The sequence below is a fragment of the Somniosus microcephalus genome, chromosome 13 (assembly GCF_052327205.1).
Source record: "Somniosus microcephalus isolate GS21.2 chromosome 13, FLI_Smic_1.0, whole genome shotgun sequence".
Classification (NCBI taxonomy): Eukaryota; Metazoa; Chordata; class Chondrichthyes; order Squaliformes; family Somniosidae; genus Somniosus; species Somniosus microcephalus.
The window spans coordinates 160,426,424-160,441,376 of NC_140999.1; the positions used below are offsets into that span (position 1 = coordinate 160,426,424).

Below are 14,953 nucleotides of genomic sequence, written 5' to 3' on the forward strand. Positions count from 1 at the left end.
GACCCCACCTCATTGTTCTTTGATGTAATGTTTTCCTGACTGACCTGTTTGGACACCATTCACACCTTTGATTGCTGTGATTATCTCTCTGCCGATGTGTGATAAATGGCAGTTAGAAAGATTACCAGTAATCATCTGGCATTATTCTCTGACTATATAAGCTGTGTCTTTATGCATCTCTCCACTTCACCTGAAGAAGGAGCAGCGCTCCGAAAGCTTGTGATTTCAAATAAAACTGTTGGACTATAACCTGGTGTTGTGTGACTTCTTACACTTGATAAGTTTGTAAGTGCTATTATCAACATCATAGGGGAAAAAAATATGCTGGGGTCTGACGTTCCCTTTCATTTTTTTGATGTGCGCGGGCCCTTTAAGGGGCTTCGCAGGCCGTTCAAAATAGACCTTAACTGCGATTCGTATCTCGCTAGGCTTTGTATCTGTAATGTAATCAAAATGTGATTAATTTACAAGCTTTCTACGCAGGTTTGAACATCTGCTAAAGGGGGTTGTAATTCTTCCAATATGCACAATGTGGTTTCTGCTACAAACAAACAGCCTTTCAGGAATCGCTGATACAGGATTGTAGGTTATTCAGAGCAGCAGTTACAGGATTGCTACAGATATTTCTTCACTTTAAAAAAAAAAAACAATGACTGACATGCTTCTCCAAAGTGGTTGGGCTTTTGGGTATTTCTAGAAAAGCTAGGGTCAGAACGTCCAAACTCTACACCATGAGTCACATGTGTCCTACAAACCCTGGTAATCAGACTAATGAAGCCCAAGCAACTATTTGCACTTATACTTCTGGTTTGTCCTGTTTGAATTTTATGGCCCGAAGGTTTGGAAATGCTGTTCGTATTGTTGTTGCCCTATTGCTGGATAAATCCTAAATCAGACACAAAAATCTGTTAAAAATCAGCAACCAGAAATATATACAAAGTAACAGGAACATGGATCTAAACTTTATATCTTGCCCATGAGGCTTTGTAGTATGCACCCAAGTGGCCCAACAAAGAGAAAAGATTTGTAGATTCCCAAGATAGGGCAAAGATATGGTTCTGATTGAATCGTTATAGCTCCAGAATGTGCTGAAGCTATTGATGTCCAGTGAAACTATCCCATATACAGAATTACTTTTCAACATTTTCAAATGGATAAATTGAAACAATTGACTTAAAGTCACCTTTCTGCATTTATATAAATGACTGGGAGTCATCTTTTTGCATCTACGTGTATGGCAGTAATTTAGCTTTCACAGGAGAAAAAGGTAACCGAGAGCAAGAGGTTAGAGCAGCACAAGACTTACAGCCATGATAGTCTATGGCAATCCTATATTATTTTACCCTGTGCAAATTCCACTAGAAGGTAATTTTTACTATTGTTCTGTGTTTGATATACTACTCTCAAAAGCAGTGCACATTACTACTCGTGTAAAGGTGTACATACAGCATTCTTATCCCTTTACATTTGAATGAGATAGAGCACTCAAAGTTAGATATTACATAAATGCTTCAAAACAAGCACAACACTGGTTTGCTTTGGCAGCAATTCCCGGTTTATTTAAGATTGATTTGGGTGTGAGTATATCCAAGCTATTCCCAGCACATGAACTTTAGGCAGGCCTTTGGCATGCCTAAGATACAGAAAGCATAATCACCTAAAAAAAATGTAATTACTACATTTACAGAGATCAGTACAATGCACGGTCATCTTCTCCCACTACTCATAACTAACTCTGAATATTAAACACATCTTGAATACAAACACAGGTTTATAATTACAAAGTCAGTATCATATAGAATAATATTCCAAGCAGAGAAGATTTCAACAGCTTTAAGCGCTCTCTTAACAAATCCAGCTGAAAGCATGTTGAAAAAATAAATATATGAGAGCATACTCACACAGCACTCTTAAAACTTTCATCAGGCAAAACTCCTAATGTAAAAGGCAGAAATCTGAAATACAACAATATAGATTTCTAAAAAGTAACCATAGTTATGGCTTAATTTAGTAAGGATTTGCACATATTACCACTAACAAGCCAAAACATGATAAGATTTGATTTTCTGAAATATATTGAACAATTCCAGTTTTTTTGCATTTTCTAAATGATAAACAAAAATCATCAGTAAAGTATCCAAAGTAAATTCTATTAAAACATATAATTTGGTATATATTCAGTATTTAGTGTATATTATAACTAAAAAAGCATGTGCTACCTTTTTATCAATGCAACAAATAAGTTAACTCCTTACTTCCTTGTCTAAAGAGCAGAGAGATCTGGCACAGCTCTGAACTTTGTGAAAGCTTCCTGTCTTTTGACACAGCGAAAATTAATCTCCACGAGAAGGCCAAAAAATATAGACATTGAAAATGTTAAAAGAACACAACGCAGCACATGACTCACACCCGCCATAGCGAAGAAACCCCATTATGACACACTTCTTAAAATGCACTAACTCAGAAAACTAAATCTATGGTAGAATTGTGTGCACATAGAGACGTTATAGAATGAAGGAATGTCTCATCTGTTTGCAAAGTGGAGAATCTTCTTTTTTGGGAATGTACACCATTCTTGTTTTTGCACATATTTTGTCAGTGATGTCTAATCTATTAACACACAAAATGATGGGGTTTTCACATCAAGATGCATTTTTGGGCTGCAGGAGGGAATGATAACTTGAACAATTATAGATCGTTACTTGGGAAGCAAACAGTTAGATAAAACCTTTGTTACTCAATGGCTGTTTCATCATCTCTCAACAGTTAGCAATGTGCTTTGGATCCTGCATTCACATGGGCAATCCGGATTAACATTTTAAGGACAACAATAGCTCATAAAATGATTGAAAATCTCAAAATTTACCAACATTCTTCAAAAATATTATGAAATTTAAGAAAGCAAGGTGTATAGAACCACTGGTACAATGCCCCCAAATTTTAACAACATCTAATCCTAAATTTCACAAGTGGACAATGAACCTGAAAAATCACTGGTGTACGTATCTTTCTGAATAGTATTCTTTGTAAATATAATGTTCTTGTAAAACTGCCCGACTACAATTTAACATGTACATTAGTGAAACAGCTAGCACTCTAAAGAACTATGGTGCACTGATGCACTCTAGAATGTAAAAGTAACCCAAAGGCTACATTTCCTGTGAAATCCACCCAAAATCCTTGTCATCTGCTACAGGAATTTCTTGATTCTCTTGGTCTTGTTGGGAATCGATCACCTCCTTATCATCTTCCAGAATTATATCAGCCTGGGGAATTACATCATCATCCTTCCACTTCATCTCCTCCTCACCATCTACCATTTCTTCTTCAACCTCTCTTTCTCTGTCCTCATGATCTTCAGGGTACTGGCTTTCACCATGATCTTCAGGGTACTGGCTTTCCCCATGTTCATCAGGGTACTGGCTTTCTCCATGTTCATCAGGGTACTGGCTTTCTCCATGATCTTCAGGGTACTGGCTTTCCCCATGTTCATCAGGGTACTGGCTTTCCCCATGTTCATCAGGGTACTGGCTTTCCCCATGTTCATCAGGGTACTGGCTTTCCCCATGTTCATCAGGGTACTGGCTTTCACCATGTTCATCAGGGTACTGGCTTTCACCATGTTCATCGTGGTACTGGCTTTCTGCAGAGAACATTCCATCTGGAGACTCATCTGCACCATCCTGGTCTAGCTGAGACATCAGACTTCCGCCCGCACAATCCATGCATATTCCATGGCGTCTAGAGCCGTGCTTAATGCCAACACTGGCTGCTGACATGAAGACTCTGTTGCAGACCTTGCAGACATACTTTTTGTCTTTGCTGTGCACCTAAATAGATTTAAAAAAATTATGTTTAGTGTTTTTTCTTTAAAAAAGAATTCCACCTAAATAGCCCCTACTGAAAAAAAAACTTGAAAGAAGTGGTTTGGGAAATCACTTAGAAAAGCAGCTCAGATGTGATGCGAGAAAATTTTAAAGAAAATATTTTCAACACTAATTTTGTTCCCCTCCTAGAAGTTTGCTGCAGTGTGGTTTTACAGGCACCCTTCGATATCTCTCCCAAGTGGCCACTATTCAAATATGTAAGCCTGGACAGCAAATGTTAACAGGCTACTTAATCTTCCTGACATCAACATCCACATGCATACTTCAACAGAGTCACTGGATAACAATCAGAAGCAGGGAGCCTGGCTGATTTTCCTCTCTGTAACTCAGGGGTGCAAGACCAATCATAATACTTTACAGCAGCTGACATCAGCTAATAATACAGCATGGGGTCCAAATCTGGAACCCTCTGGTCCATATGATGCAGCTATTCATGAAATAAAACTTCTTGAACCATTGGGGGGAGCACCTTTACAGCATTTAATACTGACAAATGTAAACCTAGAAATACTGTTACTATACCATTGCACAGAAGGGAGATTTGACAAATCTCTGCCAAAAGAGCTGAAGCAGACCATTAAAAAAGTGGACAAATCACCTCGGGAACCTACTGGTCCTGCAAATTGTCTCTATAACTCACAAGCATGTGGGAGTTATGGCCCAAATTGTTCTCACCCACTTGACAGAATACGTTTGTGGGTGGGGGAGGGCAGGGTGGTGGGGGAGAAGATTAGAGAGAACAAATGAGAATTTGATTTCCAGTTTCTTTAAACAGTATTCATAAAGAACATACATGGCCTTCAAATTGACTTGTATATTTACTACATTTCTATACAATTGGGATTGGAGAGCAGATCCTGGGTGCATATGGATATGGAATTGGTTGTGTTCTCGTAGTCAGAGGGTTGTCATTAATAGTAGCAGCTCTGTTTGGAGACTAGTTACAAGTGGAGTTCCGCAGGGTTCGGTGTTAAGACCATTACTCCTCACAATTTGCACCAATGATCTGGATGAAGGTGTTGTGGGTAGTCTGCATGTTCGCAGATGGCTCGAAGATCTGTGCTGGTATCAGAGTCCTTGAGAGAAAAAAATGCCAACAATCTGATCTAGATGCAATGGGGGGGGGGGGGGGGGGGGACATTTAATTCAGATTAAATGTAGTGTAATGCATTGATGATAATCAGCAGGGAGCCTGGCTGATATTCCTCTCTAACCCAGGGGTGCAAGGCCAATCAGAACACTCTACAGCAGCTGACATCAGCTAATAATACAGCATGGGGTCCAAATTTGGAACCCTTCTGGTCCATATGACGCAGCAAATTGTGTTTAACCAACTTGATCGAGTTTTTTGATGAAGTAACAGAGAGGGTTGATGAGGATAATGCGGTTGACGTAGTGTGCATGGATTTTCAAAAGGCGTTTGACAAAGTGCCACATAATAGACTTACCAGCAAAGTTGAAGCCCATGGAATAAAAGGGACAGTGGCAGCATGGATATGAAATTGGCTAAGTGACAGGAAACAGAGAGTAGTGGTGAACGGTTGTTTTTCGGACGGAGGAAGGTATACAGTGGAGTTCCCCAGGGGTTGGTTCTAGGACCACTGCTTTTCTTGATATATATTAATGACTTGGATGTGGGTGTACCGGGCACAATTTCAACATTTGCAGATAACACAAAACTTGGAAGCATAGTGAACTGTGAGGAGGAGAGTGATAGACTTCAAGAGGACATATACAGGCTGGTGAAATGGGCGGACACATGGCAGATGAAATTTAACGCAGAAAAGTGTGAAGTGATACATTTGGTAGAAAGACTGGGGAGAGGACATATAAACTAAATGGTACACTCCTAAAGGGGGTGCACGAACAGAGAGGCCTGGGGGTATATGTGCACAAATCGTTGAAGGTGGCAGGGCAGGTTGAGAAAGCAGTTAAAAAGGTTTACGGGATCCTGGGCTTCATAAATAGAGGTATAGAGTACAAAAGTGTGGAAATTATGAACCACCTGTATAAACACTGGTTTGGCCCCAACTGGAGTACTGTGTCCAATTCTGGGCACCACACTTTAGGAAGGGTGTGAAAGCCTTAGCGAGGGTGCAGAAAAGATTTACGAGAATGATTCCAGGAATGAGGGACTTCAGTTACGTTGATAGACTGGAGAAGCTGGGGTTGTTCTCCTTGGAGCAGAGAAGATTGAGAGCAGATTTGATAGAGGTGTTCAAAATTATGAGGGGTCTGGACAGAGTAGATAAAAGTAACTGTTAACATTGTCAGAAGGGTCGAGAACCAGAGGACACAGATTTAAGGTGATTGGCAAAAGAACCAAAGGCAACATAAGAAAAAACATTTTTACACAGCGAGTGGTTAAGATCTGGCATGCACTGCCTGAAAGGCTGGTGGAGGCAGACTCGGTCTTATCTTTCAAAAGGGAGTTGAATACGTATCTGAAGGACAAAAATTTGCAGGGCTACAGGGAAAGGGCAGGAGAGTGAGACTAGCTGACGTGCTCTTGCAGAGAGCCGGTACAGGCCTGATGGGCCAAATGGCTTTCTTCCGTGCTGTAACCATTCTATGATCAGGCTAACACCAATCATGTGTATACCATGCTGGGCTCTGAATTAAAGTCTGTTGAGAGGGAAAGAGACCTAGGTTTTACAACACACGAGTCTCTAAAGGTCCACGACCATTGCCAAGAGGCTATAGTGAAAGCAAAGAGTATTAGGGTGTAGAGCTAGGATGATTCAACATAAAACAAAGAACACCAGAGTGTCCGTGTACAAGAGTTTGGTTTGGCCACACCTAGAATACTAGGTTCAGTTCTGGTCCCCTCACATGGTGGGAGGTAGAGAGGCTCTGGAGATGTTACAGAGGGCCACTGGATTAATATCTAGTTTAAAAACCCTTAGCTATCACAATAGGTTCAGGAAGCTGGGTCTTTTTACTCTAGAAAACCGTAGACCTTGGGGAGACTTGATTGAAGCATTTAAAATGAAGGGACCACGGTTTACACGTCGACAGATTATTTGAATTAGAGAGAACGAGGGGACACGAGTACAAGTAATGTATTAGGTTAGAGGTCATGAAGTTTTTCTTCTCCCCAGAGTCTCAGTGACGTTTGGAATAAGTTGGCAACTTGTGCAGTGGGTGCAGATTTGCTGCGAACATTTCAAAAGGGAGCTGGACAAGTTCCTGGAGGAGGCCGATATTGCTGTGTACAAAAGGTAGGCAAGATACTGGGTAATGTACCCTGTGGTCATCATTATCTCAGGAACTCATTTTTGATCACCTTCAAGGGGGGGGGGGGGGGGTCAGAGAGGAATTTTCTAGAATTTTATTTTCTCTGAATTGGCGTAGGATTATTTTTTTCAACCTGTTTTTTTTCCCTCTGACTGTTGGTGGGTGGATGCATTGAGGGTCGTGTTGCTTAGTTACACCGCTGAATGGGACAGACTCAATGTACCAGCTGATCCATGCAACTGTGCAAAAGACACATGCTAAACACAAGACTCTATAAATCTAGATGTACAAGGGGCTAAACTTTCACTCAAAAACTGGTGTATCCTGGAAACCCATTACATTGGGTCCCCACCCCTGTTTTTGCATATTAAAATTGCCACAGAAGTGGGGGCGGACACAATATGCACACCCACATATGGCCAAGTGTATTAGAATGCCTTGCATATGTATTTCCTGTCATTTGGACCCTGGTAACACACATGTGCATTTGGTGTCTAGCAGCAGCTTTTATCCTCCAAGGCAAGAAAGCTTATTTTTAGCCACCAAGTTCAGTTTATCAACTAAAAGGAATGGGACTACTCTCAGTACCCTGCCCCATTGTTTTAATTACAGAGTTGCATTTATTTTTAGAAATCTTCCCCCTCCTGCTCTGTAGAAATTTTGAATGTCGGCCAGTCTTCTCTTATTCCTACACTGGCGCTCTTGCCTTTGCCTAAAGTCCTTTTCATCCCCGCTGGGTTTTTGACCTGTTTTTTTGCCTCTTCTAGTAGACTACATGACACCTAGGGAGTAGGGAGTCTCTTGACCTTATGCAGAAGGCATCATAACCGACTGAGACAGGTTAGGTGGACCAGCTGGTCTTTCCTGTCCAACATCTTCGTATGTTTGTTATCAATGGCTACATTTGACCATGATATTGTGAAAAATATGTAATTTTTTAAAACTTTTGTTTAAACCCCTATTTTGGGCGACAGAAATTTCAGTTACTGAGAAAAAAAATGGATGTAAAAACATTGCAAGCATTTGCAATGATTTGTGGGTGAAGCAGGTGACAAGATTTTGCAATCATAATGTGAAATTCTCTCACTATAAAATAACAGCTATTGAGCATCCCATAGCGTGACTTCTTTAACACTGAAAATGTCCATCACTCATAAGTAACTGCAGTACATTTTACTCCTGTATGCACAGCTACCTACAGGAGTAAAATGTACTGAAGTTACTTATGAGTTTTCAATGTAAATAAATCATGTCATTGCTCCATGATATTCAATGAGCTTCCATTAAATGGCACTAGTCACACTTCCAGAAATTTAATTTACTATATCAGTAAGTTTAAACTAGCCACATCTGGAGGGATATTAAGTAGGGTTTTTGGTGCAGAATACTAAACGGCCTTCTGCTCTCAGGTGTATGTACTCGATGGGAAGGGGGAGCAAGATGAAAAACATTTTGACTGTAATTCACCTAATGATTTTCTCAATTTTTCACACTATCCCATTTCTGGAATTATTTTTCATATTACACTCATTACGTTCAATATGCCCTATGTAAGCGGTCAGTGGGTTAGATTCTATTTCAGTTAACAGCAATCGAGAATTAATATCTGTTGCAATAATGGGCACCAACAACAAATGAATTGTGACCTGTCGAATAAAGCTTCAATTTTGAGGAAATATAGATTTCTTTTAAACTATGATGATTGCGTAAAGTCTTCATTCAGTCTGTAGTGAGCAAGTAAGTAGCCCTATTCCTGACTTTCAACTTGGGTATGAGATTGCTTGTGGTGTGATGTAAATCTGCCACTTATTCAGCACTTGATATTGAACACTGATAAGAAACAAAGTGTACAATTTCTCCTACATTCTAAGCTTCTCTCTACATATACACCATGTCATATGTGGATGTATTGGTCCAAAAGTAAACCACAAATCACATATTAAACACAATACACATTCAGTTAATGAAGTTTCTGCAAAGGTGCCTGTCTGCATTTTAATTCAAGGCCCATAATTGACAATTTTTTACATACAATCATAACGTTACAGCACAGAAACAGGTTATTCATCCCATCAAGTCTGCAATGGTGATTTAAAAAAAAAAATCAGTCGCCTAGTCTAATCCCACTCAATCCCCCGGTTTAACATACCACTAACTTCTCAAGTCTCTATTCTTAACGAACACCTCAAACACTTCCACCGTCTGAAAATGTTTAAGTGAAACCAAAGAACGCGACATTTATAATGCAAAAAAACACTTTTTCTTTTTTAACGATACAAAAATTAGTCTGCACATATTTTAAGAAATACTGTAAAGATGAAAACTTTCAATTAAATGAATGCTGCATTTAATTTCTAATAGCCTAGTTTTATCAATGCAGACAAAGAATGTTGAACACTTAGACAAAATACTGCACTTATTCTCTCTAATAATCATTGGTTTCATCATTTCATTGAATCAACAATTCCTCAAACTACAACATGTCTGATGTGGCCACATTTATATTCTTGTAGCACACTCAAATATTAATGTTAACGCTAGTTTTAAAAACAATGTTATATGTTTTAAATACGGACTGCAGTGCTCACTTTGGCACCAATGAGTATGAATAATGCTTACCAATGTGTGCCTTTTCATGTGTTCCCGCCGAGTAAACTTCTTGCCACAGATTTCACAAGGGTATGGCCTTTCGCCTGTGTGTGAGCGCATGTGCCTCTTCAGGATACACTGATGCATAGCAGAGAAGCTGCAGTATGGGCACTTAAACTTCTTTCTTATCACAGTAAATTCGTTAACTGCAAAATGTGAATAAAAACAATTTTTATTTAATTTGTGTTCATCTGCAACAGATATGCTTATCATAATATATTTGTGTTTTCCAATAATGTTTTAGTATGAATGATTTGTACATTTGGCATCAACAGGTAAGCAGCAACAAAACCAAATCGGAGCCTACAGCACATTTTTCATTATGCTCATACTATTTTGGATATTCAGTTTGTTTCAGAACAACCTTTCTGCTTCAGTTTTTTTTTTAGAAGCTATTGCTACAAGGTGCTGAGCCATGTTGATGGGAATGTACATTGAAACCTGCAATTCCGGACAAGCTCCTGACTTGAACAATTATATCAGAGGTGTTGGGAGCAAGCACAAATACCCAGAGAATCAGCCAGCCTGGGCAATTTCAAGTGGCTGTTTTGACACTAATAGCCCCCTCAGCCAAGAAATATTATATGGCCTCAAGATTTAGAGAGAAAGAAAAAAAAATTGCAGCAGGGAAAATACTTCATTTTAAAGCCACGCAGCTAAATTTTGAATTAAGCACTTGTCTGACATGGAGACTAAGAACACAGAAATAATTCACAAACCATATCAAGCAACTATTTTCAACTTAAGAAACGTTAAAAACCCTCAAACTAAAATCTTATCTGTGGGGGAATAGATGAGCGAATGTTAGGGCAAGAGGAGGAAGAGAAGGCCGTATTTTGAAATGATATTTAACTAACTTTTCATAAGAGTATAAGAAATAGCAGGAGTAGGCCATACGGCCCCTTGAGCCTGCACCGCCATTCAGTAAGATCATTGCTGATCTTCCACCTCAACTCCACTTGCCCGCTCAATCCCCATATCCCTTGATTCTCTTACAAGTCCAAAAATCTATCAATCTCAGCCTTGAATATGCTCAATGACTCAGCATCCACAGTCCTCTGGGGTAGAGAATTCCAAAAATTCACAACCCTCAGTGAAGAAATTTCTCATCTCAGTCTTAAATGGCCGACCCCTTACCCTGAGACTATGACCCCTACCTCTAGACTCTCCAGACCCCTAGCTGGTGAACAATAGCTTGAACTAGAGATGACTCAGTGGCTTTGGGCCAAACAAGTGACAAACCAGAATAGCAGCAAGTATGAGCTTTTCTTGCCAAAACACATGGCTTGGCAAGTCTGAGCTATTCAACTCAAATGAACAAATTCAGAATTTATGTGGGCACACGCAAGGGGAAAATTACTGTTTGAAAACTATACAAGTACGGGACAACAGAAGGCTTGCTAAGTATATCTAGATGATTGATATATGGTTCAGGATAGTTAGGATAAAATCAGCGATTTAAAATGACAGCAGTGCTCACTGCAATTAATTTCTAACATCAGGTCACATACCCAGAGAGGCACTCATTTTTTACATCATTGCCACAAATGCTAATTACAGATGAACCTGTCTTTCCTTCTTGGGTCTGATTGGTAGCAGTGATGAACACTAGCCAAAACTGGAATGAAGATTATTGAGAACCAGATTTGATCTCAAGGGGATTAATCACATTGCTTTGATGAACTAACCAACCCAAGAAAGTTAGGGCTATTGGACTATGAAATTTCTTAAACTATTAGGCAATGTATGATTAAAATTGGAGCTCAGTGAATATAAACATTTAAAATGAAGCTGTTGAAAATTTAAGTTACACACTACTGGACAGATTCTGTATTCACTTGGTTTCTGAAAGACAAGATGTCACTTCCTTTTGGATTACATAAAACCAATTCGCTGCAAGTCTAGACAAGGTACAATTCCTTAAGCGTATTAAACTCAGATGTTAAAGAACATTGTCTGCATGACAGAAAAGACTTAAATAGAGAGAAAGAAAGAGCTTGCATTGATATAGCTGATGTCCCCATGGCATCCTGAAGCACTTCACCTCCAATTAATTATTTTTGATATATAGTCACTATTGTGTAGACAAATGCAGCAGCCAATTTATGCAAATCAAGATTCCACAAACAACAAATGAGCTGACGGACTGGTTAATTTTTGTTTTGGGTGTAGGGTTGCAAAGGGGTGGAAAGTTTCCGGTAAATTTCCGGAAATTTTCCACGGGAAGTTTAGCTTGGGAATTTTGCCCAAAAAAGCACATGCTAGCATAATATTGTTTTTTTTGTATTTCTTTCTTTTTTTTTTTCCCCACAGGTCCTCTCTTAAAATTACTAACAGAGATGGAATCTTAATTATTAAGGAATTTCTTAATCAATATATGTTTATCTTCTTACTTGGCTTGTTTTAATAATTACAAGTTTTGTGTGTGACGGTGAACAAATGTGTCCTGATTGGTTGGATGAGTGGATGAGCGATTAGCTCCCTCTATTTGTAATATTTGCATATCAAATTGTGATTGGCCTGCAGGCATCTGTAAGACTGCTATAGTTTTTTTTAAGATCCAGGTTAGGGGTCCTGAGGGAAGTCATTTTGTTTTCTGCTGATGTTGTGATGATGCAGTAAGTAAATCAGACTTTATACCAAATAAACCAGTTACTTGTTGAACTCTGTTGTCCTTCGATTTAAAATATACAAAATAATACACTATTGGTGATGTAGCGTCGTGTGTGTACAGGTCATGCTTCCATCACATGGAGCATCAGCAAAAATGTACTCACCCTGTTGCAATCGTGCTGATCGACCGCAGTTCGACACAGAGATGAATGCCCTTTATTTCTCTGCATAGAACAATGCCACGTTTATCGTCGGATGTGTGGAAGCATTTTACCCCAGGCATTAAAGATGGAAAGACTGTGTACATGTGCAAACACTGTAGAAAGCCATATGTAAAGAATGCCACAAAGATGCAGCAGCATTTATCCAAATGCAACAACTTCACTCAAAGCTCACAGCAGTCAGCCCAGAGTTCCTCTGCTTCCATTCAAGAAGATGATGGTTCTCATTCAGCATCAGGCTCCTTATCAGCAACTCCTGGCCCACTTGGAAGGTTCTTTGATACAATGGATAACCATAGCCAGAAGAATGCAGATGAGTGCCTTGCTCGAGCTGTATATGCAACAGGCTCACCCCTCATGCTCACAGCCAATGTGTACTGGAAGAGATTTTTCAATGTTATTCGCCCTGCATACTGTCCTCCCACCAGACATGCTTTATCTACTTATTTGCTGGAGGCTGAGTATAACAGAGTCCAAGGAAAGCGCAAAGAAACAATAGCGATGGCAGACTGTGTTGCAGTTATCTCAGATGGGTGGTCAAATGTACGAGGGGAGGGCATCATAAACTACATCGTCTCCACTCCTCTCCCAGTGTTCTTCAAGAGCACAGACACGAAGGACAACAGACGCACAGGCACATACATTGCTGATGAGCTGAAAGCGGTCATCAACGATCTTGGATCACAAAAGGTCTTTGCAGTAGTTACTGACAATGCTGCGAATATGAAGGCTGCTTGGGCTCAAGTGGAGGAGGCCTACCCTCATATTACGTCTATTGGGTGCGCAGCTCATGGGCTTAACCTGCTCCTCAAGGACATCATGGGTTTGAGAACCATGGAAGCACTACAAGAGAGCCAAGCAAGTTGTTAAGTATGTCAGGGGAAAACAGGTAGTTGCAGCAACCTACAACTCCAAGCAAATGACAAAGAACAAGAACACCACACTGAAGCTGCCCAACAACACTAGATGGGGTGGTGTTGTCATAATGTACAACAGCCTTCTGGAGGGTAAGGAGTCGCTGCAAGAAATGGCAATATCCCAGTCTGGGGATATGGAAACCACCATCAAGAAAATACTGCTGGATGATGTGTTTTGGGAGAGAGTGGTTAGCAGCCTTAAACTACTCTCACCAGTAGCATCTGCAATTGCTCAGATTGAAGGAGATGACGCTGTCTTGTCAGATGTTCTCAGGCTTTTTACTGATTTAAAAGAACAAATCAGCATTGCCCTACCCACATCCCTGCTGCTCAAAGCAGAGGAGAAGGCAATTGTTCAATTCATACAGACGCGCCAAGAATTTTGTGTCAAGCCGATTCATGCTGCAGCATACATGCTGGACCCAAAGCATGTTGGGAGACCAATACTTTCTGGAGAACAGGTCAACAGCGCTTACAGTGTGATTTCTACCCTCTCACACCATCTCAATCTGGATGTGGGCAAAGTTCTCTACCAAGCAAGGTCTTTGGAATGGGGATGGGATATGGGAATCATGCAAGCATATCAGTGCACATACCTGGTGGAAGGGACTTTGTGCATCTGAGGCCCTGTCACCTATTGCATCGGTGATACTCCAAATCCCACCTTCATCAGCGGCCTCTGAACGAAACTGGTCACTTTTTGGGAATACGCATACAAAGGTGCGCAACAGGCTGATTAACCAGAGAGTGGAGAAACTGGTGGCTATCCGGGCGAACCTACAACTTATTGAGCCAGATACAGAAGTGTCCACCACACATCTAGACACTGACACAGAGGAGGAAATGGACACGTCAGAGCCAGAGAATCAGGAGGAGCAATGAGGAGTAGGAGTAGAAGACTCAAAGGGACAAAATAAGGACAAATTACAGGCTAAATAAGCTGATGCTCTTTTTATTTTATTTTAGATGTGTCTTTTTTGTGGGGGTTCAAAATTATAACCTAAATAAAGTTTTGAAAGCCTGTTTTTATTTGTATGGAACAGTATGTCTATTTTGACGACAAAGATAATATAAGGGTCAGAGACAAAAACCATCAGTGTGCAAAAAAACTCAAAATTCCCATAAATTCCCCAAATTCCCATAAATTCCTGAAAATTCCCATGGAAAGTTTCCTCTTAAAAATTCCCAGAATTTTGCAACCCTATTTGGGTGGTGATGGTTGAAGGAGGAATGTTAGCTAGGACACCAGGAAAACTCAGCTCTCTTCTTCGAATCGTGCCAGGGAATCTTTAATGTCCAATTGAAAGGCAGACCATTTAACATCTTATCCAAAATGCAGCAATCCCTCAGGGCTGCACTTAAGCATCAGTCTAAACTAGGTGCTGAGGTCCTAGAATCAGAGGCAAAAGTGCTGCCAACTGAACCAAAC

At 40.1% G+C, this 14,953-nt stretch overlaps 1 protein-coding gene across 3 annotated transcripts in view; it reads right to left on the reverse strand.

The window, feature by feature from the left end:
* Positions 1–1,532: 1,532 nt before the first annotated feature.
* The window catches only part of LOC147108716 (zinc finger and BTB domain-containing protein 46-like), an 84,026-nt gene continuing 70,605 nt past the window's right edge, over positions 1,533–14,953 (reverse strand). For all 3 annotated transcript variants that reach the window (XM_086005466.1, XM_086005465.1, XM_086005463.1), the window contains 2 exons: positions 9,744–9,919; positions 1,533–3,830 (listed from right to left, as the gene is read on the reverse strand). In XM_086005466.1, the coding sequence (XP_085861592.1) occupies positions 3,150–3,830; positions 9,744–9,919 (857 nt within the window). In that variant the 3' untranslated portion in view covers positions 1,533–3,149. The remainder of the gene's footprint in view (positions 3,831–9,743; positions 9,920–14,953) is intronic.